The sequence below is a fragment of the Gobius niger genome (genome assembly GCF_951799975.1).
Source record: "Gobius niger genome assembly, chromosome: 16".
Classification (NCBI taxonomy): Eukaryota; Metazoa; Chordata; class Actinopteri; order Gobiiformes; family Gobiidae; genus Gobius; species Gobius niger.
Window position 1 is genome coordinate 12,017,263 of NC_136867.1, and position 24,231 is coordinate 12,041,493.

The window sequence follows — 24,231 nt, forward strand, 5'->3', positions numbered from 1 at the left end:
CCCTTTCTCCTGTGACTGTTTACATGTTGTGACTAATGAAAATATGACAACATGTAATTGTTTGGGGAGTGTTAGTTCAAGCAGCCCCTGTTTACTCATTCTTGTGATTTGTGTAAAGATCAGACCACATTTTATGACCAATTTATGACCAGAAATATACTGTAAGAAATGTTCACATCCTTTTCCCTCCCGCTGTAAGTAAAATTCCTAGTAAAGTGGCTTGAACTGACTGTGGCAATAGAGTCCAGTCTGAACTTTAGTTGCCATAGAGTAATAGCATAGCATTGCACACAAATACAGAAGCAGGCCGTGCAGTAGCCTATATTTACTTCCAATAAATATATGTACAAAGATCTTTCGTTATGTCACAACAATGACATCATGTAAAGTGCGGCACATGTATTTAATAGGCGACAGTCAGAAAAAGAGAAAACCGCAAACGCTTCATTAATTTCGTTCGCATTACATCAACACAGCAGTGGTTGATTCTCAGGGTGTCGCCCCACCGTGGATTCCTTCTACTCCCGCAAAGAGTAGCCATTTTTAAAAGGCCGTCTCTGAATGGTAATGAGTGGGGTCAGTGTTGCGAGACGGGGATGTGACAGTCATTGGTGTTAGTGAGCGCATGGCTGTCTGTCAGGGAGCTGCGGGACATCACATAAAGGGATATAAGTGTCAGTCAGAATACACACTGCTCTATGAGATGAGAGTGCGATGTCTACAAGTGACACCACATTAGTTACCTTAGCGCAGGGGCCAAAAGAAACTCAGGGGATAACAGTAACTCTTTTCCACTTTCCGAGTCACATTTCATGACAGACTCTGCACATGCATAAAGTCACCTTCATAGTTGCATATTCTCTTTCTGCAACAAATGAGTTGATCTGAGCACACTGAAAACACAATATGCAGACATTTAGGTGAAGAATTAAGAGGGAAGTAGCTTGATTATCACTAGGGATGCACCAATCCGATACTGGTGTCGGATATCGGAACAATACAATATTGGGTATGGGCTACAAATATCCGATACTGAACCGATACCAGTTTTGGTTCTCAACGCCTTAAATATGGACTAAGAACCTGGGGAATTCAACCTCTGACTTTGCATATGTATTTTTGATCCCCGCGCAAAAAATGTGCATGCTAAAGCTAGCGGGAGCTAATGCTAAAACTAAAACGAATCAAGGCTGGGTCAGAAACTATGATAGAAATACCTAAATTAGCCTAATAAATAAAATAACCACAGCTGAAGAAATAACTTATGTGACCTGATCAGATCACTTAATAATGTGAGTTGTTTATATTAATGTAACCTAAAGCCTGTCATATAGGCTAGGCTACCCAAGGATATTTAGTGTAGAAAAGTCATCCTTGTTAAATGTTTATCCAAGAGTCTATCAGTGGATTTAATTGAGAATTGATCTGTAACATGACAATACAATATGACTTTATTGATCTTACTTTGGAGAAGAGTCATTTTTTCAATCAGAGAAAGACACTTTTAAGAAAGTCACTTGGTATCGGTAAATATCGGATATTGGCAGATACTCAAACCCCAGTATCGGTATCAAAAAAGCTGGATTGGTGCATCTCTAATTATCACGTAATCTTAGCAACAACATGTTTACGTCCTATAAGCACGAGCAGATTTCTCTCTCTTTATTTTGGACAAAATGTAAAAATTAAACATCTCGGAAAAAATACAAGAAGCAACGACTGCGCTGTTTCTCGGCAACTTGAGTCTGAAGTCCCGTCTCGCGCCTCCACCTCACACCCAGTCATGTCATTTTTGGTGCTTTCTCGTTCACACTGTGCTGTGTTGGAACAAAACTTTTGCTGAAAATGATCTTGAAAATGACTTTAAATTAGACGGTCGTACTTCTCTCTTCTCTTCGCCATCTGCAAGTTCAGGAAAACACACACCTGCCACCTTGAAACCCTTCACTTTTAACCATCTTCTTTAATTAGAAATATACTTTCTACAACTAAAACTGCTACATGCCCACCCTTGGCTGATTACAGTGAAGAAGTCCATCTGTCTCTATTGCAATTAATTATGCATATTTACCAAGAGCCAAGCAGGTGCCGCGTATTTCTATTTGCTGATTTATTAGGCAATACCCAATTGAACTGATTGGATTCTGATAGATACAAACATAAATCATTTTCAGAGAAAGAAACCTCAAGACACACACAATCATCTTTTTGTGTGAATTCTGCTCACAACGTAAGCATTGAATTGTAAGAATAGCTACATTAAGCATAGGTCCTGACTCACAGTAGTATTTTAGTAATAATAAGCTAAATACAGTTGTAAATCTACTTTTCTATTGTGTGTTTGAACAGTCTTTTATGAGAATGTAAGAAAAGACATCTTCCCTTCCCCATTTGAATGAGCACATGTCTGCCATACACTGCACAATCTGGGGGACTATAATAATAAAATATAATAGGCAGCCTAATAAAAGCGATTTGAAAAGGTTCACTTAAGGATTTAGACTTGGAAGAAAGAATGGCCATTTTAATAACCTATGACTAACATAAAGAATGACAAATGATGGCATTATGCCTCGGTGACGTCTGCAGCGGGGAATGAATTAGAGTGGAAATAATAGGTGAGGAAAGCAAACGTTAATATTATTTGAACAGCATCCTATTATTCCATATCGTTTAATGGGCTTAGAACAATCACACTTTCGTGTATCGCTGAATAACAAAGTTGCTTGTGTTTACTTTGCGGTGACATTGTGCTTCCGCTTGTCCTACCGTGTAATCCTCTTATACGTGCTTGCTTTCAGCGCCAACTAACAAAAAACAACAGCTTTTACCGTTTATAGAGCACATCCCCAAAGAGCGGAGGAGCCGAGAACAGTTGACGCTAACGGATACAACTCGCCATGAAGGGACTCAAGTAAGTGCAGGGATTGGCAACCCCACTACCTGGCACTAATGGGTCAGTGTACTGCTGTGACAAAAAACATGACCTCTGAAGAACATCGTCTCAAGTGAAAAGCATTCCCCTGAAAAAAAGGTTCTGCGTGTTTTACAAAACGCATTTCCAAAGTAAGTAAAGAAAGCCAAATGAGATGCAGAAAGCCACAGTGTAAGATGTTCTACTACGGGTGATTTGAACGTGTATGAAAGTTTTCTAATGGCGGCATGACAACCCAAACATTTTACACTGTAGTGGCTTTGCGATCTCGCTCTCATGTTTGTCCACGAGCTTTGGGAAGTTTTCACACCCCTGAATGTATTCCTATATCATTCTGAAGTCTGATACGAAAGAGTTTGAGATACTTTTTTAATTCTTAATAAATAAACAAGAGACTGCACCTTTGTATACACGGACACTGCAGTTTCCTAACCATCTAATTTTAGTATCAGCTTGCTATATAATAAAATAGAAGTACTTTCAGGAGGTCTGAATACGTTCTGAAGCCGCTGTAGCTGGCCAATACCTCTGAGAGTCCAGCAGCTCTCTGGGTCTGATCAGGGCCTTCACCAGGGCGTCTGGTCTCACGGACTTCTGTGGAGACGTCTTTGGGCTGGTGTCCGACTCTCCGCTCTCTTCATCCCCCATGGCTTTGACGTAACTGCTGCTCCTCATGCGGCGACAGGGGATTTCGTCGTCCTTACCCCCTCCAGGATAACCCCCCCACTCGTCCTGCGGCACCTACGGAGAGACAGGTTGGCAGTTTACTGAAGAGCATTTTGTTTCAAACTTCAGTTCCAATATGGTGATTGTTTTGTGTATATTATGTGGATCTTTAGGATGTTATGATAAGAGACCATTGTAAAAACACCCATGCACAAACAGCGTCTCTGATGATCGCTCGAATTTAGCTCCTCTCGACAGCACAGTCCATTCAAGCCACATGGGACATTTTCCTGATCGCTGTATACGCTTTAAACATGTCAGTGCCAATTACTCGTAGTTCGCCCACAAAGCAGCAGAAAACAACAGCAGAAAATAGGACACATCACGTGGTCTGCAGTATTTCAGCGCACAGGTTTCTGCTCGGATCCACGAAGAGCAGAATATTGAGTATTTAAACGTCAGCGCGGTCATTATCTTGTTCAGAGATAGGACAAGGTGTCTCAGTGGCACTTGTGAGCCGTCTTGTGCATGTGGAGGGAATATTTCAAACACAAGAGGGAGGCAGGCCAGTGGGAGAGCAGCATAGCACGGTGCTAAAGAACTAGCAAAACAGAAGCACTTAATATGTCATTGATCAGGTGTTTATTGCTTAAATATATCATATTACATGCAATAAAGTCCACTGATATAAAAGGAGGGCTGCATTGAAAGCTAATGTGCCGGGAAATGCAAACAAATGTGCAGGCAACAGCAATGTGACTTTCCCGATACATCCAGCAACAGTTTAGCAAGCACTACACAAAAAGTGCTGTTTAGTTTATTGAATATTTTACTTTGACAAATACCAAGTTAGGTAGAAGGGCAGAATGTGATACAATACACCCTCGCCTGTAGTTGCTCAACTGTAACACATAAATGCTGTACTTGAATCAAGTGTAGAAGGGCCAGCACCAGCCTGAAATGATGTATGTTCTGAAAAGGCTTCCACTTGTTTCTGACACATGTAGCTGCTCATGCTGTTAAGGGCTTTTATTAGAACACTTGTGAAAGGGAGTTATTTCGCGAATCGCAATCTCTGCTGTGACCCCATTATGTTACACGCCATTATCCGGCATGTACAAATGCCATTATGTCATTCGAATAGGTTTCTACATCGGAGCCAGTAGTTCAAGCTTATTAAAAACCAGCCGCGCGAGCTTCACTTATTCATCTCATGAACCGATGATCATCCGCACAACTTCATTACGCACTTCTGTTCTATTCCCAACACCCTATCCACTTTAACTTAATAGCGCTCAGTCGCAGGGTTGAGATATGTTCACGAGAAATATCACATATAAATGTTAGAGCAGGAACGAGCATTTAATCAGTAGCTTAAAGCCATGCAGTGAAAGTCATATGCGGTTGTAGCCGTGGTTCGTGTCATCTGCCATGAGGAAGCTCTGGAGAGTGAAACGTTGGCCTCTGTCCAAAGAAAATGTCCACTTGCATCGTTTAAATTAACAAGATAGTTATTAGAATTATTCATTACTTTTATATCCTGAGAAGCCCCTGTAAAATGGGGAGGAGTGCAGGATACACTGAAGAATGGGTGAAGCACAGAGGGCTTATTTTCCTGTGGGGACAATAAACTACAAATAGAAATACGTCTTTTCCCCACTTTATTATTGCGCCCACCCCATTAAAAGAGAAAGCCCCACAGCCTCAGAACTAACTCCACCTTCATTTAGTGCTGTGGGTGACACACTGTGCAACAAAAAAGTTATTCATCAAGCAGCACCCAAACAATGCATTTGTTCTGCCTTTCTGGGAAATGTATTGAGCTGTGGTGGTGATGAAGTGAAGATGACATAGGGCCAAGGCTTTCATAAAAGATAACACTGTCAGCAATAATTAAACGCTTTGGGGAATTTCAGGCCCGCTTTGCTGTTGTGTCCATCAGTCACTGGGCCAAGATGGCAGCTCACTCCACCCTCCAAGTCTCATTACACAGGCTTTGTTTAGACTTTACATTAGCATCAAAATACATGCATCAAAAAGTTTAAGGCCGAAACTTTCCGCAAGTGAAATGTGACAATTAGATGAGTGGTGTCGGGATGTTTACAGCTAATGACTAAGCTGGCACTGACAGGATCACAGCTGACTGGCAAATGTCACAGCGTTCAAAGCCAAAAACATGCCCTGTAATAATTCCTTGGAAATAAACATCAACCTTATGCGAAAGGTCCTGTACAGTCCAGGCTTGGGTCAGGTGGGTCAAGGAATTTAGTCTTATTATACAACGTTTTCCAAAAGTAGTTTAAAAAGCCTGAATAATGCATAATATTCACAGCACAAGTGTTTTAAACCCTCATGAATGGCCTTTGTTATGGCAGCACACCCACTACGTATGATTACCGTCTCCAAGTGCTCTACCCCCTCCTACAAAAGGCCCAATTTATTATGATTTCATTGCCGGGTGTAATGGTTAATCACCGGGACTGGGATCTTCGACTTGAGGGTGTTCGCTCAGGTATTAAATCAGCATGAAGGGCAGAGTGACTGATGCACAGGGGTGCCATGTGCAGAGGGGGGTTGCACTTTGTTCAAGAAAGATAAAAGGGACATTACTGATAATACGCAACTGCTTTGATGAATTTATAATAGTCGGGGCATCAGGAGGACGACGCTGATTCAATGTACAGAAAATGGTATCTTCAACTTCTAATGTTAAAGGGATATTCAGGATTTTTGACAAAGGGCTTCATTTAGTTGTTATCCAGAGTGTTGATGATTTCTGGAGATTTTTTCACGCAGTCCATACATTTGAAGAGTTTAGTGGTGCTAGGCTGGTGCTAGAGCATGTCTATGGTAACTAGTAGCCTGCATTAAATACAGTCTGACCCAAGCACAGTGCACCTGAGGAAAATCACTTATAACGGCAGACTACCGATATAAATGTCTGTGTTGACTGAATCATTTTTTAAAAATATAACAATTTTGCATTTAAAAAAAACGTATATTTGAGCAGAATCAGCTTCCTGGTTGTAAGCTACGCAGCAGCGGAGTGATCTGCTAGGTTACCGGTAGTTACCAGTAGTTTGTTTACCTGCGGCCGGCATTACTACACATGGAATTCATAAAGGAGCTTTCTACAAACCAGATATGGCAACGTTTGGAGGACTACCCCATGATTTTGAAGAGGTTTTTAATGCAGGCTACTAGTTACCATAGACTTGCACTAGCCTAGCACTAGCCTAGCACTAGCCTAGCACCACTAAACTCTTTAAATACAAGGACTGCATGAATTAAAAAAAAAGCAAAATCCCCAGAAATCAACACTCTGGATAACTAGGATGTCAAAAATCCTGAAAAATCCCTTTAAGGCGTGAGGAGACATTTTAACACTATATTATAATGCCTAAGAATTTCTTCATTTTTCTTTCAATGCTGTGTTCAATTGTGTGTTAAACATTTGGGATTTTTTATTAATATACAAGAGATACTGGGTCAATGATTCTTCAAGGGGCGTTGAGATTTGTAAAATGTGTCTCCTTTGATTCATGCACTGAACACACTACCTATAGCTGGTAGTGGGACAAATTCAGCCCATCCTCTTCAACACCACAAGTAACAGATGCAATTATATCATAAACGTCTTTGCATGCCAATTCTTAACAGGCCAGACCATATCTCAGACCGTAACAGGTTTTCATTTTGACGTCATGATATGAGAATATTACAGGTAATGTCTTGGGTACACTTTTCTTGCTTGAAGGTGCTACAACTGAGCTTGCCTTAAGCTGCATATGAGGACACAAGCACAAGTTTCCCTGTATGTGAACATGTCATCACTCGTTTGACAGAACTTCCACAATTCAATCACTGGCTTTAACAAGTTTCGACTTGAGGCGGCACTAGCACTGATTAGGACTTGCTTTACTTCCTTTACTGTATGTCTACTGTATAGCAACTGGATTTAGGATCACGCAAGTGTGGGGCTCATTCTGCTCATAGATTGAAAAGTCGTCTTGAGAACCAAAACGAAAGAAAACTCTTTTTTATCACGTAAAATGTTTTTGTAATTCTGAATAAATCGACATTGCAATTACTGTTAACAAAACACTACTTGGTTTCATATTTGATATTTGAACATGAAATATTAGCTTGATACCTTCTACCCTGTCTTTAAGAGTATTAAAAAGACTGTAAGAGAGAATAGTAAGATTTCAATGTGGTTGCTAAAAGTGATTTTTCTATAACTATATGCTCAAAAAGGAATAATATTTATAGTTTAAATGATTTATTACTAACACCTTCCTGCATGTGTTGTATCTTGTGTCCAGGCAGCACTGATGGACTCTCAGCACCCTTAAATTCCACCGGCTGGTAAAAGTCACTCCTCTCCTCCCCACAGCCGGGCGTGCACCAGCAACTGTGCCGAGTCGACAGGTTAATTAAGTCTTGGAGGGGTTTGATATTTTTAGACGTCTAATTAATGAATGAAACGCCGGAGGACAGGCACAAGCTGTGGTGAGTTTTTGTTCATTGGGATTGGCTGATAAACGGTGAAGATTGCTGCGAGTCGCCTCAGCATGCATAACACTGTAGATACAACCCGCGCCGGGCAAAAGCGGACGGACAGCTCAGTTTGTTTGGCGGCAGGTAGCAAATCATAGACCGCAGTTGTTTATAAGTACAATGATGTCATCTGTGAATAAAGTATCCCGTGTCGGTGGAGTCTTCTCACGCATAAAACCTGCTAAGTTTGTAGTTTTAACCTCTATAAACAAATGCGGTGCGAAGACGACAGTGTGAGCCTACAGGAGCCGGGTTTTGAACTGCTAATCTTCTGGCTATAAGGCGACCCACTCTACAATCTGAGCCACTGTCGCATTCGATATTAACCTCTTAAACTCCGCCTTGACCAAGTACGTATTCTCCAGCTCGACCTAATCGAAACCAGTGTCAAATAGCGACAAAAATGAGACGTGAATAAGGAAAAAAACTGTTACAAAAAAGCAACAAAATAGGCACCAAAAAGTGACAACAACAAAACAAAAAAGCAAAAACAATACGACAAAAAAGTGATGACAACGCTAGGAAAAATCTGATTTGTAGGTCTTTGCTTTCAAATGAGGCATTCATCGAGCCCAGTTGTTCCCAAAGTGTGGTCCGGCCCCAGGGGGACCTCAGAGGCACTGCAGGAGGGCCCCCAATGTACATTAATTGGCTAAAATATACCAGTATAAATCAGTATTTAGCTATTGTAGATGATTGTATGTAATTCTAGCTATAAAATAATAGGTGATTCTATTGAAAAGAGTAAATTATTCTTATTGGGGAGGCCCTGGGAGATTTTTGGAACAATAGGGGGCCACAATGTCCCGGACTTTGGGACCGGCTGCTCTAGCCTATAGGCTGTAAACTCAAGTCGAGAAGCTTTTGGATTTGGGTAAAGCTGAACTGGAGAAAATGTGTTTGATTAAGGCGGGGGTAAGAGGCTAAAGTGTGGCTGATATACGAGAGAGGTGACAGCATTTAGCACCATGGACAGCGACACAGTGAGCACAAGACATGGACGACTACTATAAGACGCTTGTTTCAATACCACATTTTTTCCAACCCCCTTGTATACAAAACAAAAGCTTAGTGTAATAAAGCTGTGCAGCTACGTAGGCAGAAGGAAATGGCACAGATGTTCCAGCGTGAGTGGGAGAGAATCGCAAATCTGTGAAAAGGGTCAAGTCTTCAAAACATATTATTTATTCTCGTTTAGAGCCAAACACACGCTTCCTTTGCAAATTACAACTTTTGCCTGATCTGTCCTGACCTCTCCTCTCCTCTCACTCCTCCACCTCGGCTGCAGCTTCAGCCACGTTTCCAGTCCTTAAAGCGTGAAACATTAATCACACCTTCACAGTTATTTCATACTACGCCCAGAGCGCAACAGATGTTAAAAAACAAAACAAATAACACCCTTGTAGATGAACTGGCCAGCTACTAGTAAAAGAACATTGTCTATTGCACAAAATGGCAAAAATCAGCATTCCAACTTCTTCTTGGACAGAAACTTTCTTCTTCTTGATTCATGACTTTAAGCATCTGATGTAAACGAATGACATTCCAACCACTACTCATGAAAATAACATTGATTTCTTAAGCATGGCCCCAAACGATTTGCATTGTGAAATAAAGGACACGTCGTGCTTCGCAAAAGAACATCTCTAGAATTAGTTATTTGCTTATTTATTTTATTTTTTTTAGAACTCATTGAACCATATTGCCACATTGTTGCAGACATGAATGTGTTCAGAAAGTCAAATAGTTATGTAAATAGATAGAATTGATGGTTTAGCGAAAGTCATCTTTACTGCGTTGCAATATTGTCAGAGGAAGATTATAATACATTTTTTTGGTCTATTTTGCATGAATATTTCGTCTGATCGATCTATGTATTGCTGTGCTCCATTGAAGAAGAATCATTGTTCCCTTTTTATGTCAGCCACGCCAGAGATATACAGTATGTGCTTGTGTGAGGATTGAAATTACAACCCTCTGGCTGCTTAACGTCTTAGCCCTCATCTGAATCGAGCACACTTTCCCCAAATCTAAAAGCTCCTTGGAAAAAACAGTGATGAAAAAATAGGATGAAAGCATAACAAAATTATAACAAAAAAGCCACAAAAACACTACTAAAGGGCGATGAAAAAGCAACAAAAAATCTACAAGAAAGCCTCAAAAAAGTGACAAGAATGTGACCAAAATGGGATGAAAAAGTGACCAAATCACGACAAAAAATGTACAAAAACACGAAGAAAGACAACGAAAACATGACCACGGTTGCTCTCCAGTCTAGAAGCTTTTAGATTTGGGTAAAACTGAACTGAAGAAAATGTGCTTGTTTAAGGCAAGGCAAGGCAACCCTATATTGTACACATTAGGACATGGCTGGAACATGGCTGGAACATTTTTAGCCTCCGTATAGTCCCTTTAAACCGTGCATTTCGTACACAAGGCAACTCAATGCGCCTTAAAGAGACTAGATGCAAGCTGGTCATTTTATACTCACTACTGCCACCTCAGGTCATATGCGTAACTGCACCTTCTATATTAAGCTCGTGCATGACGGCACTCCGGACCCGAAGTAACAACTTTTTGAGTGACAGTGCAGGATTTTAGAGGCAGTTGTGGTGAACAGTTCTGAGCTCATTCTACACATTAGGACATTGCTGAAACATGTAAGGGGATGAAAATACTTAGTTTTAACATTTTTAAACTCCATATAGTCCCTGTAAGGCCGGGAGTAAGAGATTAAATGCCTACACCACTTGTAAATGCACAATATTAAAGATAACACTACTTCACAAAAGGCTGTTATTTCCCTTCTAAAACATATAGTAATAGGTACATTTATTCCCACAATATACTACAAGCAAATCCATGAAGAGAATGCAGCTTCAACAATCTTACAGCTTTCCCTTTGCTAGTGCAGACTACCGGGCTCTTTATGATGACAAAGGGAACCCCTATAGTGCGTGGGTGGAAGAGTGCGTCACTGTACTTCCAAATTACCAGCCTATCTCGTCTCCGCTACTTCACAGTTTTGCTCTTCCCATTTTAATTAGCCGTCTTCGCGCCTCTGAATCTCCACCTTTGTCGGGCCGGCGTGGCAAGTAATTGGCTTATTAAATCCCTGCACAATGCCCTATCAGCAGAACTATCAAAGACTAATCCCGTCTTTGTAGCTCGGGCCGGTGAGTGCGGCGCCCGAGCAGCTGGTCTGATCAAAGTGTGAGAGCTGACAGTTAGAGCGGGGCATCACAGGTTGCATTGAGGTGAGCGAGGGAGGGGGGGATCACGGAGCTACCGTTGTTGTCCGATAAGCATCACAAAGCTCAGGGCATGGTGTAAAATGTAGATAAGATGAACCGATTTGCAAAAATGCAGCTTTTTTTTCCAGCAATAAAAAACGGGAGGGAGGGAGATATGCTGAAATCGGAAGAAAAAGACTCGACTTCATACGGCTGCAACACAACTGTTTTGAGAAGTGAATGTGCTGTTGCCATCTAACTAGCTTTTTGATTAAATTGTAAAAATATCTATACGTTTTATATGTTGTGTTTTATTTCAGAATGTGCAGATTGTGCCATTTGCTCACAGCTTTCAGTTTCTGCTGGTGCATGTGGGGGGCTAATTGAGGCTAATTTGTGAAACGACTTAGGGACGGAAAGCGATGGTTGGCGCCAACTGCCAGATTCCAAAACATTCGTCATTAGCACAAAGGAGAAGTTCCTTTGGCTCTTGTCTTTCCTCCCCAGATCATCTATCCCATCAAGGAGATCACTAGCGCCACTTAAACAGTGTTCACAGCCAAGTTTGAGTGAAAAAAAAGATCTCCATTGTGTAGTTGGATGTACAATATCCCTCTGTCCCTTTGTCTTTTTTGTCAGCGTATTATTTACTCACACAGACAATTAATGAGTAAAAAAACGTAACATGCTACGACACCTGCAGTGGCTTTTTTTTAAACTTTGCTTCCCATAAAGGCTCAATTTTGAGGTGTATTAAAATGCACAAAAACGCAACAGCACCTAGACTGTGAGTTCACATGTGATAAAAAGCCATTATAATTAGATCAGTTTTTTTCCCCACATATGTGCTCTTACAGTACAATATACCGACGGACAATTCCACAACTAGAAAAGTAGATATTGGGTAATTTATGTGAGTAATAAAAGGCACACAGCAATACCACTATATACTGTAACACGTGTCATTACAAAAAGGTTAATTGAGGCCAAATCTGTCCCTTTAGTTTAGGATCTTTCTGAATGTTGCCAAGGGAACATAATTGAAATTTTGAAAGACAAAGAAATTAACCCAAAGACATGTAGTAGGAAATAGATAATAAGAGAAAGAGTTTTGTGTTGTTATTGAATATATTAAAAAGGTTAACTTTGACATAAGAAACTAAAAAAAAAATTGGATGTGGACCTTACAAATGTGTGAATGTGGATCAATTGCAACCACAGTGCCTTGGCCGTGGTCTCCTGCTGCCAGTTTGTCCCGTTTTCGAAAGACAAGGTAAGTCTTCACAATAAATCAGTGCCATTGTTTATGACCACCCCAGAGCAAAATCCATACTTGAAGATACCACTCCTTCATGCTTCATCATAACACCCTTTGACACTGTCACAAAAGAGGACACAGAGAAGGCTAGTGCCACCTCCATCTGCTCTGAAATAAACACAGCCCACACATCTGACAGTCTCCCTGGGTGCACTTTACGTTGTTATTGAGCCGACACTTGTGGCCAGTCGCGATTCAACCGCAGCAGGATGGCCAAACCTTGTGAATGTGACCCTTCGGTGGGAGCGGATGATTTCTGACTGGTGTCTCTGCCTGGCTGCCTCTGGTGATGAGCAACAACGAGAGCATCAGGGGAGACAAAAACAAGACATTTCTTTAGCTCTGTTGCCTCCCGTCACTTCTCTGTATGGTCCCAATATATCCACACAGGGGCTTGTGTCTCTGCGCCCCTGTCTCCCGCTTACCCATGATGCATCTTGGGGGCCCACTGACAGAGCATTGATTCTCCGCTGGGGAGGGGAGATGTGTCACCCTGCGCCGATAGAATTGATAACGGCGAGCTAAATTTAGCCCTGCGGCAGGAGGCAGCGGCCAGGGATATTTTTAGAAAGAGTTTATATAGCGCATGGATGGGTACAGTACCTTAGCTAAATGACCCAATGGGACGGGAGACTCATTGAGGCAAATGCACTTAGTAAAATGATGCGGGAGAGCGTAACTGATACCTCTTGTCCATTGCTGATCATTAGCTGTGTCTAAAAATAGGACAGAAGTTCTTGCCAGCAAAATTACACGCTGAACGTGTTTGTGCAAGGTGGCAGATTGGTTAGCCTCACAGCAAGGAGGTTAGCATTTCATTCTGCCACTCCATTCAACAGCTCTGCGGGAGACGTGCATGTCCTACTACCTCTGTTATCAACATTCTAAAAAAGATTCAGTCCTGGCTTTAGACTTCAGACTCCCAGGCTGTTTCTGAATGTCCCCATAGCCCCTAACTCCTATATCTCATATAAGTACACGTGTAGCACACTCATTCTGTTTGTGATTCGGACATCCAGCTCACTACTTTGTCCCACGTCGCAGAGCACCTGAATCTAGCGCTTAGGTGGTCACGCATACTAATGTTCGCTACACTCTGGTAACAATGGATTTCTGCAGTCAAGACCAACCAAATTCAAGCAACAGTTCAATATTTATGGATAGATAACAGATATGGATTTTACATTAATGAAGAAAATGGTTTGGATTATTGCCCTCCTTAGCCTGAAAGGGGAAGCTAACAATCATACAACTCAACTAAGCTAACGTTAGCGACTTTTCACTGTAATAGTTTATATTCAAATATGCAACACATGTGAATTTTTTCATTTATGTTGAGACCGGTTTTAAAGCAGAACTAAGTGCATTTTTTATCTTAATAAATCCTTTTCATCGTCCCTCTGGGGGTAATATCAGTGTTAGTGGGATGATTGTGGGGTATTTCATCTCCCCCTTTGACTCTGGCCAGAAAACCACACTTGCAACTTTACCTGCCTCTGACCCGGCAGCCCCAATACACACTAATGGAAAACAGCACCCTCAATGCTCTCAGCCAAAATTTCTGAGGCTCATGACATGGTGCTGCTAAGTCCTGACTGTTTTTTGTCTACAGCTTTTGGTTTGTTGACATTTTGCAAAACGTTTGGTTTATCACGATCAGAAGAAGCTAACATGCTAACAGGCTAAGCTAACTGCAGGCTAGCACCACTTAAACAGTATTTACAGCCAAGTTTGATTGAAAAAATGATCTCTATTGTGTAATTGGATGTCCAATATCCCTCTCTCCTTTTGTCTTTTCTCATCGTAGTATTTACTCTCACAGACAATTAATGAGTAAAAAAAACACAACATGCCACGAAGGCTGCAGTGGCGCTTGTGGCCCCTCGGGGCAAAGTTACTTAGTTCTCCTTTAAGACCTGTCGCTGTCGACCGTTCTGCGACGATTTCGCAATGCATTGTGGTGGGGAAATTTTGAGTGCACTACTTTTTTCTCTTTACACATTCGGATACTACTTCAAAATGGCATGGCCACAATATAAGAAATAGTGAGGACATTCGGACACAGCCCCTGTCCCATTCCCTCATTTCAGCTCGACTATGCAAGGGTGAACGTGAAATGAATGAACAATGCCACTTGGTCTATTATAGTCTATGAGCCAAGTCCCCCCCTCTGGCGCAGATCATTTATGGAGTTAATTGATTTGGCCTGCTGTGATAGTTTCTGGTGTCGTTAGCTGCATGTTGAGCGACGGAAAGAGTTCGAATTTTCAGGAGCAGAGCAGTGACAAACAAAATAGTTTTCTGAAAATCAATCATGAACCCAGCTGAGATGAGCAGGGTTTGGTCTTGTCTGTCAATAAGGCTTGTGATGCATATTGATGCTACAGGAGAAATCTCTTTGATTGTGGGAGATGGTGCATAGTCTTAGAACGGGTTTGATTACAGGCAAAAATGCATTCTTGTCGCTGCAGTAAGAACTTTTGAGAAAACTTTTATATATGCTTCAGAAATAACCTGGCGAAATGAGTGTGAGCCTCTTTGGGTCGGAAGCAGGGTAGTCTCACAGCAGAAGAGAGCCATTTACTTTCATTCATTATGGGCAATTTAGATGATGACCAATTCATCTATAATTGCGTGTCTTTGGAGTGAGAGGAAGTAAGAGCATGTAAGAGAGTGGTTATGCAGGCTACGCCAAGATAAATCATCAAAGCCACATTCTTTGGACTGAAGCTCATCTGCCACCATGCATTTCAAAATTTAAAATTCACGGTACATTCTAGTAAATGTGCTAGAATTAGGATCACTACATAAATTGGTAAGTGATTAAGGAGCTTGTCTTTCAATAAAAAGAGCGTTTACCCCTGAACTTCACGTCTAATCCCGTCTGAACATTTCATGCATACTTTATTGGAGGTCTATCATGAGGTCATTACTCTCCAAAGGCTCCTCCTAATTGTATGTTTCCTTTGATTTTGAATGTGTTTCTTTTGTTAATTAAGCCTTATTTAGATCTACATTTGAGGTGTAGTAAAGTAGAGGTCATGCCAGTGATGACACAGGGTAGCAACAGAAGCCAAATGAGTCCCTATTCTATATTGTTATTATTATTTTTGGCACTCTGTCTGGCACAGTAAAGGTTCTGTTTCAAAAGAAAATGATGCAAGCGCAACCCTCTGTTGTTCACATGGGGAATTTTTGCATTTTGCTCATTCTTTAATGTCGGTGGGGCGACCTGCCAGGAGCAGTGGGTGACCGCAACGCAGCTCCCAAGGATCCATTAACAGCCTTGATCTGGGTTTAGTCAGAACTACCAACTGTAGCTGCAGGATTTAGCGTATTGTGCATGTTTCTCTTGAGGGATACCAGAGCACATACAACATGCAAACTCAACACTAAAAGATTCCACTTCAGACATCAAACCTGGAACCAAGCCTCCATAGAATGCATAGACTAATATGGAGAAAAAGACCAGTCCTCACCTGTAGGAAGTGACAGGGTCGGATGTTGGGCTTGAGGTCCGATGGCGTCATGGGCTTCTCCAGGTTGAGCGAGGACTTCCTGTAGGCTTCCTTGGCTTGGCTGACCGTTAGTGTGGACCAAGAACTCCTCTTCATAAACTTCCCCTCGGGCGCCATGTTTATACTCTCACACGCTGAACACTTCACATCGTTGTTGCTTTTGGACATCTTCAGGGACATGTCTCCAGCCAGGTGTCCGTGCACAGCGTCTGGGTAGCAGTGGGTGATGTGGTCCACGTGGTGCCGGGACATTATACTGGGCGTTCTATAGGTGCTGTCGCTGTCTAGGTTATCGTCCGAACTCCACCAACCTCCTGACCTCTGCTTGCCGCTGCCCTCCGACCTGCGGTCTTTGCTTTTGCTGCGTTTACTGTGTTTGTGGTGGCCCTGGTGGTGGTGATGGTGGTGGTGGTGCGAGCCGTCCCGGTGCGAGTCGCCCTTGGTGCCGTTCATTTTGGAGGAACCTTCTAGCGAGTGCGATTTGGTGAAGAGCTTTTGGACGGAATGGACCAGGTGGCGTATCCTGCCGGGGCTTTCGTTGCGCTGCTCCGTGGTGGTGGTGGTCGTGGAGGTGCGTTGGTACTGCAGGGTGTGGAAGCCGTCCCGGTGTAGAGGCATCTGCTTCTCGAACTGATCTAGAAGGTTGGCTGGGATGCGATTCATTTTGCCGCTGCCCCCGTGCGTGGATCCCGTCTCATCCCTGGAATCCCTGTTGTTTCCGGTGCCGTCCCGGGAAGTGCTGCCATAGTGCATTCTGGGAAAAGTGCTACTTGAAATGGAGTGATCGGTTGTGGACATGGACATCGGCATCACCATGCAGTCGGAGTGGATGGAACTGCGGGGGGAGAAGCGGCGGTGCCCGTCCAGGGGGCAGCTCTCGGTGGGGCTGAGGAGGTAGGAGGGCGGCCGGGAATCTCCATGGTGCAGGGGGTGGTCACAGTCAGCCAGGCCGCAGGTGTGGGGCATGGGCGAGCTGAGCTGGAGCTGGAGATGGGCACGTCCGCCCGAGAGACCCTTCATGTTCCTGGGAGGGAGGGAGTAGCTGTCCTCATCGAAGTACGGCCTGGGCGACCATGAATACGGCTGGTCTGGAAAGAAACGAGAGAAACAGACTTTTATCAACACTGAACTTGATCACTGTTTGGTAACATGGCTCAATGGATCTTGATCTTGCACATACAGTATTATATGACCTCAGTGAAGGTGGAGCGTAGTGACTTGCTTGATAATAAGAGCACTAACTATGAGGCTGAAATTTCATGAAGAGCAAAAGCCATGAATTAAGTAATAAACAAGCAAGACATAGCCAACATAGCAGGAGTCCAAGCTTTCCAAAAGCATTTCTATAATCCCAGTTCCAGCAAGAGAGTATAGAGAGCAATGTTGTCATGTTAATGTAAACGATTGATAAAAATGCTGTGATATCAGATTCACAGAGCATAAATGTGCTTTTCTCAGCTTTTTTGCTTTTTATTTCATTATAAGACTCCCATCGATAACTGGATTTTGTAAACTTAGTGTATACCTTACCAACGTAAAAATAACAGCAAAAACTGGACACATTTAACCCAACATTTGTCTTTGATCACAAACCAGTTAGCGAAAAAGCCCATGCTCCATCTCCATCAACTACAAACGCAGCCCGGGACCGGATCTAACATGTGAAATCAACACATTGTGATGCCTCAGCCGTCCTATTTGTCTTGCCTTACAGCTGTGTGATTGCAAACGGCCACGGAGACGGCATAGAAGAAGATAGAACTGAGCGGAGAAGGGCAGACGACAGGTAGGAGCCCGCATTGCCATTTATCCCATGCAAAGTGAAATAATAGCCTATCACTTTGCCGCGCCGGTGTCATCCGTCAAGCCTCGAGGAGAGTATTGTGAGGAGCGCGCTGTGGGAAGGCCGTCCTTGGCGGGAACCAAAAAAAAAACGACGCCCTTCTTTCCGTTTCCTCCTGTTGTCTATGCTGTCGTGCATTAAAACAATTCCCAATGTGATGGGTCAACAAGGCCGGACATCCCAGAGCTCTGTCGGGATGAATTTAACTTCATTAGAAAATAGGTTTACTTTATGACCCGCCGCTGTAATCCCATTGTGCGCCGCCCGCATCATGTCAGGAGGAGTTACAATCGAATTTAGCATGATGGACTGGAAAGCAAACTTATAAAATAAAAATATTGCTTTTGAGATTTGGTTGGGGGTGAATAAAAAGCAGGAAGAAAAGTGTGTGTGGATTTCATTTTGTATTTCCTTAATGCAAAAAGAGTTTTTTTGTTTTTTTTTACTGAAAAAGTCAAGTCTCTCATTGGTATGAACCAGGACTGGAAAGAGTAATAGTCTAGTTCAAGGGTAAATACTTACGAAACAATCAAATCCCGTAATTTACAAGATCTACAATATACGAACCAACGGCCAACCAACAAAGTCACAGAGCTTTGAAAAACGTCATCTTTGTGTCTGATTTTTTTTCTGTAATAGCTCCTTGCAAAAGTGTCTCAAGCTAGCAATGCAATACTCTTTAATTCAACCTGCTACTGATCACAGCCGCAGTTTATTCTCTTTTTGAGTCTATGTTGATGATGTTGATGTTATTTCCTGCCCATTATGTTCATTTTTGTTTTCATCTCAAAAAGCTCTGCTCTTAATAGATGTTAAAAGCCTCCCCTGAATCCACTGCCTTCACTCTGAATTCCATAAACACTAATAGATACATTTGGACTGCATGAGGTCTTCCATTAGGGGTTGACTCAGGTAACCCAGTGTGTTCAAAGGCAGGTTCACACAAGAAAGATAAGAGCACTGCACTGATTGAAGTCGTCACTGCCTCACTCCGAGGTATTTCTTTTGACTGTTACAGTATTCCAGGGGGGAACCCAGGGCGCTGTGTGGAATAAATTACATTTTGTTGGAGAAATAACATTCACTGGGACTCTCTGACAGGCCACAGTCAGGTCTAAGGCCCTGTTTACACCTGGAACAGACACGTGGAAGCACTGCGTCTCAGGAGGACAGGGTCAATACCAGGTGTGGATGTTTGCAAAGCCACCAGAAACAGCGCAGTCTATCATGTTGACACTGTGGTTTTTCAGCTGCGGTGGACCATATTACTGTATTTCCGGTGGGATATGAAAGTGCAATAGATTTGCTATTAAGCTAAAGGCACAAGCAAGATACACACTGTAGATAGAGTCTCTGCCAAATTTGAAAAAAAAAAAAAAAAGATAAATGTAAACATCTCTATATATGTTCTGGGGGGAAAAATGGGGAAAGAAAGTCCAGAAGCATGAAGAAAACTATCTTGTCTAGTGTCTGTCCCTCTGGCAAGAGTGGTGTGAACAGGGAAGCAAGTATCCGGGACATCTCCGGACATGCACTGGGCTTGTTGTTTCTGCACTGATACAGCACCTGCCATCACATTATCGCTTTCTGGCAACTGAGAGGCAAACTTCTTGGAGCGTCAACAAGGATCAAGGGCAAGCTGTGTTGGAGTTTCAGACTATAGCAACAGCTGCAGCCAGATAGACGTTTTTATGGGAAGATTCTCATAGGAAACTTTCTTATAGGCCAAGTGGTTAATGGAGAAGATGAAGGCAGAATTTATTGGGAACCCAAAATGGTTAAGAATTGTATTAACATGGCACGCCGAGCATCAGACAATTTGACATTTAAAGGGACTATACGGGGTTTAAAAATTCTGTATTTTCCTCCCTGTACATGTTCCAGCCATGTCATAATGTGTAGAATGAGCTCAGACATATTCACCACAACTGCCTCTAAAATCCCGCACTGTCACTCAAAAAGTTGTTAATTCGGGTCCGAAGTGCCGTCATGCCCGAGCTTAACATAGAAGCTGCAGTTACGCATGATCTGAGGTAGCAGTAGTGAGTATACAAATGACCAACTTGCATCTAGTCCCTTTAAGCCAAACACTAGCTGGACTTGATGGAAGATAATTCTAAATATCGTCGACTGGACTGGATTGGTTCAGGTTGAATTCGGAGATGATTCCTATTTAGCACATTTTTTGGCAGTTTTCTCCAACTGTGAAATGGTCACTCTCTAAAATTTTGTGGCAACTTGTTTGTGAATAAACTATGGAAACACATTATTCATTTACCATTGTCACTTTACAGGCGCATTATGCAACTTTTATGCAAAAAAAAAGAGTTCATATTTGTGCCTTTTTGACCGGCTGTATGAGTGGCTGTATGGCACCTTTACTTTCCATCACGAGGGTCTCTACAACGCTCCAGGATCAATTGTTTTGTAAGGTTTCTGGTGTGAGAACCCGTCTGCAGTGAAAACCTTCTAAACAATTAGTCCCGGAGCATCCTAGAGACCACTGTGATGGAAAGTAAAGGTGCCATGCTGACCACTCATACAGATGCTGGGCCACTACAACGTCAAATGCGCACAAATATCAACTTTTTTTTCCACATAAAAAGTTGCATAATGCAGCTTTAATGATAAGCACCTTCTCCACCTCATACATGTCCGACCTAACACATTTCTCATTGTGCGCTCATCCTATCATGTCAGGCTGAGCAGCTGAACCATGCAGCTCTATAATGTTGCCAAAGCCCCCCTGCCTGCTGTGATAAAGTCTATCAGCTGTGTGAGGTTATGAAGGCCAGAGAAGCGGAGTCGGAGGAAGGCGCTCATTTATTAAGGGCTGGGGTTTGGTACGGCTGCTCCACCCGCTCCCCAGTGTGAGTAGAGGTCGTTTTGCTCTTCTTAGCACATTAGCATTTAAATAGCATGATATCTGCAGCAAGTATCACTGACAGCTCCCACTCTTCTCCTGGACCGGACCCTAACCGGAGCTGAAAACAAAGTTAGAGGATAATAAGGCACTGATTAGAACGAGAGGCACAGGATGTGTGGATCATGGCTCATTGGCAATTTAGATATCTTTAATCAACTTTTGTTGTATAATAGAGTGACTAAGTTTATGTAGGTCTTTGCATTATTTATATAATGGATGCAATCCCTTTGTCGCAACCCATTCCACTAATATGGCCTTGGGACATTCATATTAGTATGACAAACATGCAAATAATGAAGACAGTGCTAGAGCAATGAGCACTGCAGTACAGTTTTAGAATACCACAAACTAATGAACCAGTTTTCTCAAGTCGATGGTCAAGATGTCATGACCATCGACATTGTGAAGCGCTTTGGGGGACTGTAAAAACCATCAAACTTCCAGTCCAAGACAAGACAAACTGTGCAGCTTCAAGATCACCACTTAACAATTTCCATGAGCTTTAACCCAAACACTCCCAATGAAGTGGACTTACATACACACTAGCAACATTGTGTCACTATAGCCAGCAGCTTTCCATCCAACTGGCCAAACTAAAGCTACATCCCCATTTCGGGGCAAAACAAATCAATAGTAAAGTGTTCTTATCCATCTCCCAAAGGTTAAATGCAGCCTCTTCACAAATCTGGCCTTTCTTTTGGATGGCAAAACGAGGGGAATTGTGTCCTCAACCCTCAGGGCGAATCAGCAGTGGCCCGAGCGATTACATTTAAGAGGGTGCCCACGGACAAAGAGGCAAATGTGTCCTTTTGGCCGGCAGCCTGTGATATTCTACAGCCCGCTCCATCACAGGAATTTGCCACGGCTTATGACTTTGGCAGATATCCTGCTCCGACTTGTCCATCCAAGTGGCAGTGCACGATGAAGTGTGCATTTCAAGTGAAGACTGTGAGCCACTGGTATAAATGTAATACTGAGCTGTCTGCCGCTTCCTCAGCAAGAGGAAACTCATCACTCGAAACTGATACTTGTCCTCAAATTCCGTCTGTATTTAAGAAGAGTCATCATGTGCATAAAGTCTTATGTAATGTTGACCGTGGCGTGGAGGAAGGCAGAAAAACACCTCATGTCTAACCACTTCATGTCCTATGTCTACGTACAGGAACTCCAGGGACGGGCACTGGCTAATCAGCAAGAATCACATAATTCATGACTTTTTGCCTTCTCCTCGGATCATACTGGAGATCTGTGATTAAATTAACTTTGCTTTGCTTTGGATGATGCACAATGTAAAAGAGTAACCGCCACAGTCCACTGCTCCAGTGTAGACTTGGACGTTTGCATGGCTGCTCATGCGCTTAAGCACACAGCAGGGATAACATTATCTGTGCTGTTGGACTGAGATCAGGCTCATCAAACGTCGCGCTGCAGCGGTTTACATACAGGGGAACAACTATCAGTCGTGCATTATACTGCTGCCAGTGAAAATTGAATGTGATCCAGCTATACTCTCGACAAAGAGAATAAAACACAATCATTTTGTAGTGTAAATAGCTCCTAAAAGTCTTGATTTTTGTTCAAAGTTAAGTCCCTAAAAGTTTACTTAACTCCCTGACACGTCGTGGGTATCATTTCTTGGATAAGCAGTATGTCTTCTGCCAGGGAGAGGCATGTGAGCAGCATGAGGTCACACCTCCACAGCTCAGTGTGTTGTCAACGTGCGAGAAACCCACCTCGCAACGGCGCCCCAAGCAACAACAGCCGCACCCCGCTCACTGTGCCTCTCAGCGGGTAGAGCTAAGGAAGATGCTGGAGGCAGGAGATGGAGATATTATATAGGTGCTGTGGTGATAAGTGGCTATGGAGCTTCTGAGCAATCAAGTTGTTTTATATTCCTATAGTATCTTAAGAAAATAGCAAAAGAAGAAGTAGACATCTGGGCATCTATCTCTATCTATCTGGCAGTTGAGATTTTGACAGCATAAAGATTTTGGGAATGGCTCAGGTGGTCATAGTTCTTTGCTCCTATCACTGGTGAATTGGTGACTCTACATGGAAAAACACAGACCTCACCCCATCACAACATAATCCATAATCAATGACTAAATTAATGCAGAGGCTGTGCTTATAAACATTTCTGGACAGTAGTTTTAATCCTATCCAATATGACAGGTCCATTGTCACCCTGCCCCGGCACATGTAAAAACTTGCAAATTGCACCTTAAATGGCTCCAACACCTTACCGCACCTATAAAGCAGTCCGCAGAGAAAGCCTCAGTATTTAAAGATTACGGTTGCCAGATAAGGCCCCGGCTGCTGAATGCCTGAATACTTATCGTAAGCGCACTAATGACGAAGTGCGTTATCTGTGCCGCGCTCAGCTACTTTTTCCCCCCTCTCTGCCAGTCAAAGCGGATTGGAAGGTGACACAAGGAATTTTCGCAAAGCGCCGGGATGAGTCTGAAGCCTTTGTGTCGCGCGTGCTCTCGTCTTTTGTGCTACACACACTTTGATGTGATCGACGTCGAATCTGCATCCCAAATTGAATCATGTTTATCAAACCTGGCATCGCAGTCGCAGACACCGAAAAATCACCAGCTTTGTTTGTTTTTTTTGTTTTTTTTCCGAAGATTGCCCTAATTTTAAATCTTCCCAAAGCCGCCTTTTCATTTTAAAACCCCATTCTAGTCGCAGTAATGCCACTTGTGCAGAAAAAAAAAAAAAAGGATGCCAAAAACATTGCACAAATCCTGCCGAGCTATCCATGTATGATTAAATGATGCTGAATGGAAAGCCCCTATGCACCACAAAAGAGGTAGAGAGAGAAAGGCAGAGTAACTTGCATCTTACGTAACATCCAGAACTGCATTCCCAGGCAACTTATTACAGGAGACCTCAGAAGTACTGCCGGTTACCATGGCAACGTGTGCTGAAGGTCCCACCCTCACTGTCTTTGCGATGACGAAGGAGTTTGGACCCAAATGATAATGTGCAAAAATGTAAGTGGGCAAAACAGCATCAATATGATTTTCAACACCAAAGCTACCTTGAATCCCATCAGAGACGATCCTGTCACAGATGGATTTAACAGAAACAAGTAGGTCGGTACAGCATATAGAGCTAAAACTGGATTTATTTATCGAACAAAGGATGTTACCATAGTAATCCACTGACTTAACTTAAGTGAAAATACCTTTTGCAAATCATTTTGAACTTTACACAAATTGGCAGA

General features: G+C 42.6%; 1 protein-coding gene across 8 annotated transcripts in view; it reads right to left on the minus strand.

The window, feature by feature from the left end:
• The window catches only part of dlgap2a (discs, large homolog-associated protein 2a), a 127,467-nt gene that overhangs the window by 27,112 nt on the left and 76,124 nt on the right, over window positions 1-24,231 (minus strand). For all 8 annotated transcript variants that reach the window (XM_079573999.1, XM_079573998.1, XM_079573993.1 and 5 more), the window contains 2 exons: window positions 16,192-17,318; window positions 3,462-3,676 (listed from right to left, as the gene is read on the minus strand). In XM_079573999.1, the coding sequence (XP_079430125.1) occupies window positions 3,462-3,676; window positions 16,192-17,318 (1,342 nt within the window). The remainder of the gene's footprint in view (window positions 1-3,461; window positions 3,677-16,191; window positions 17,319-24,231) is intronic.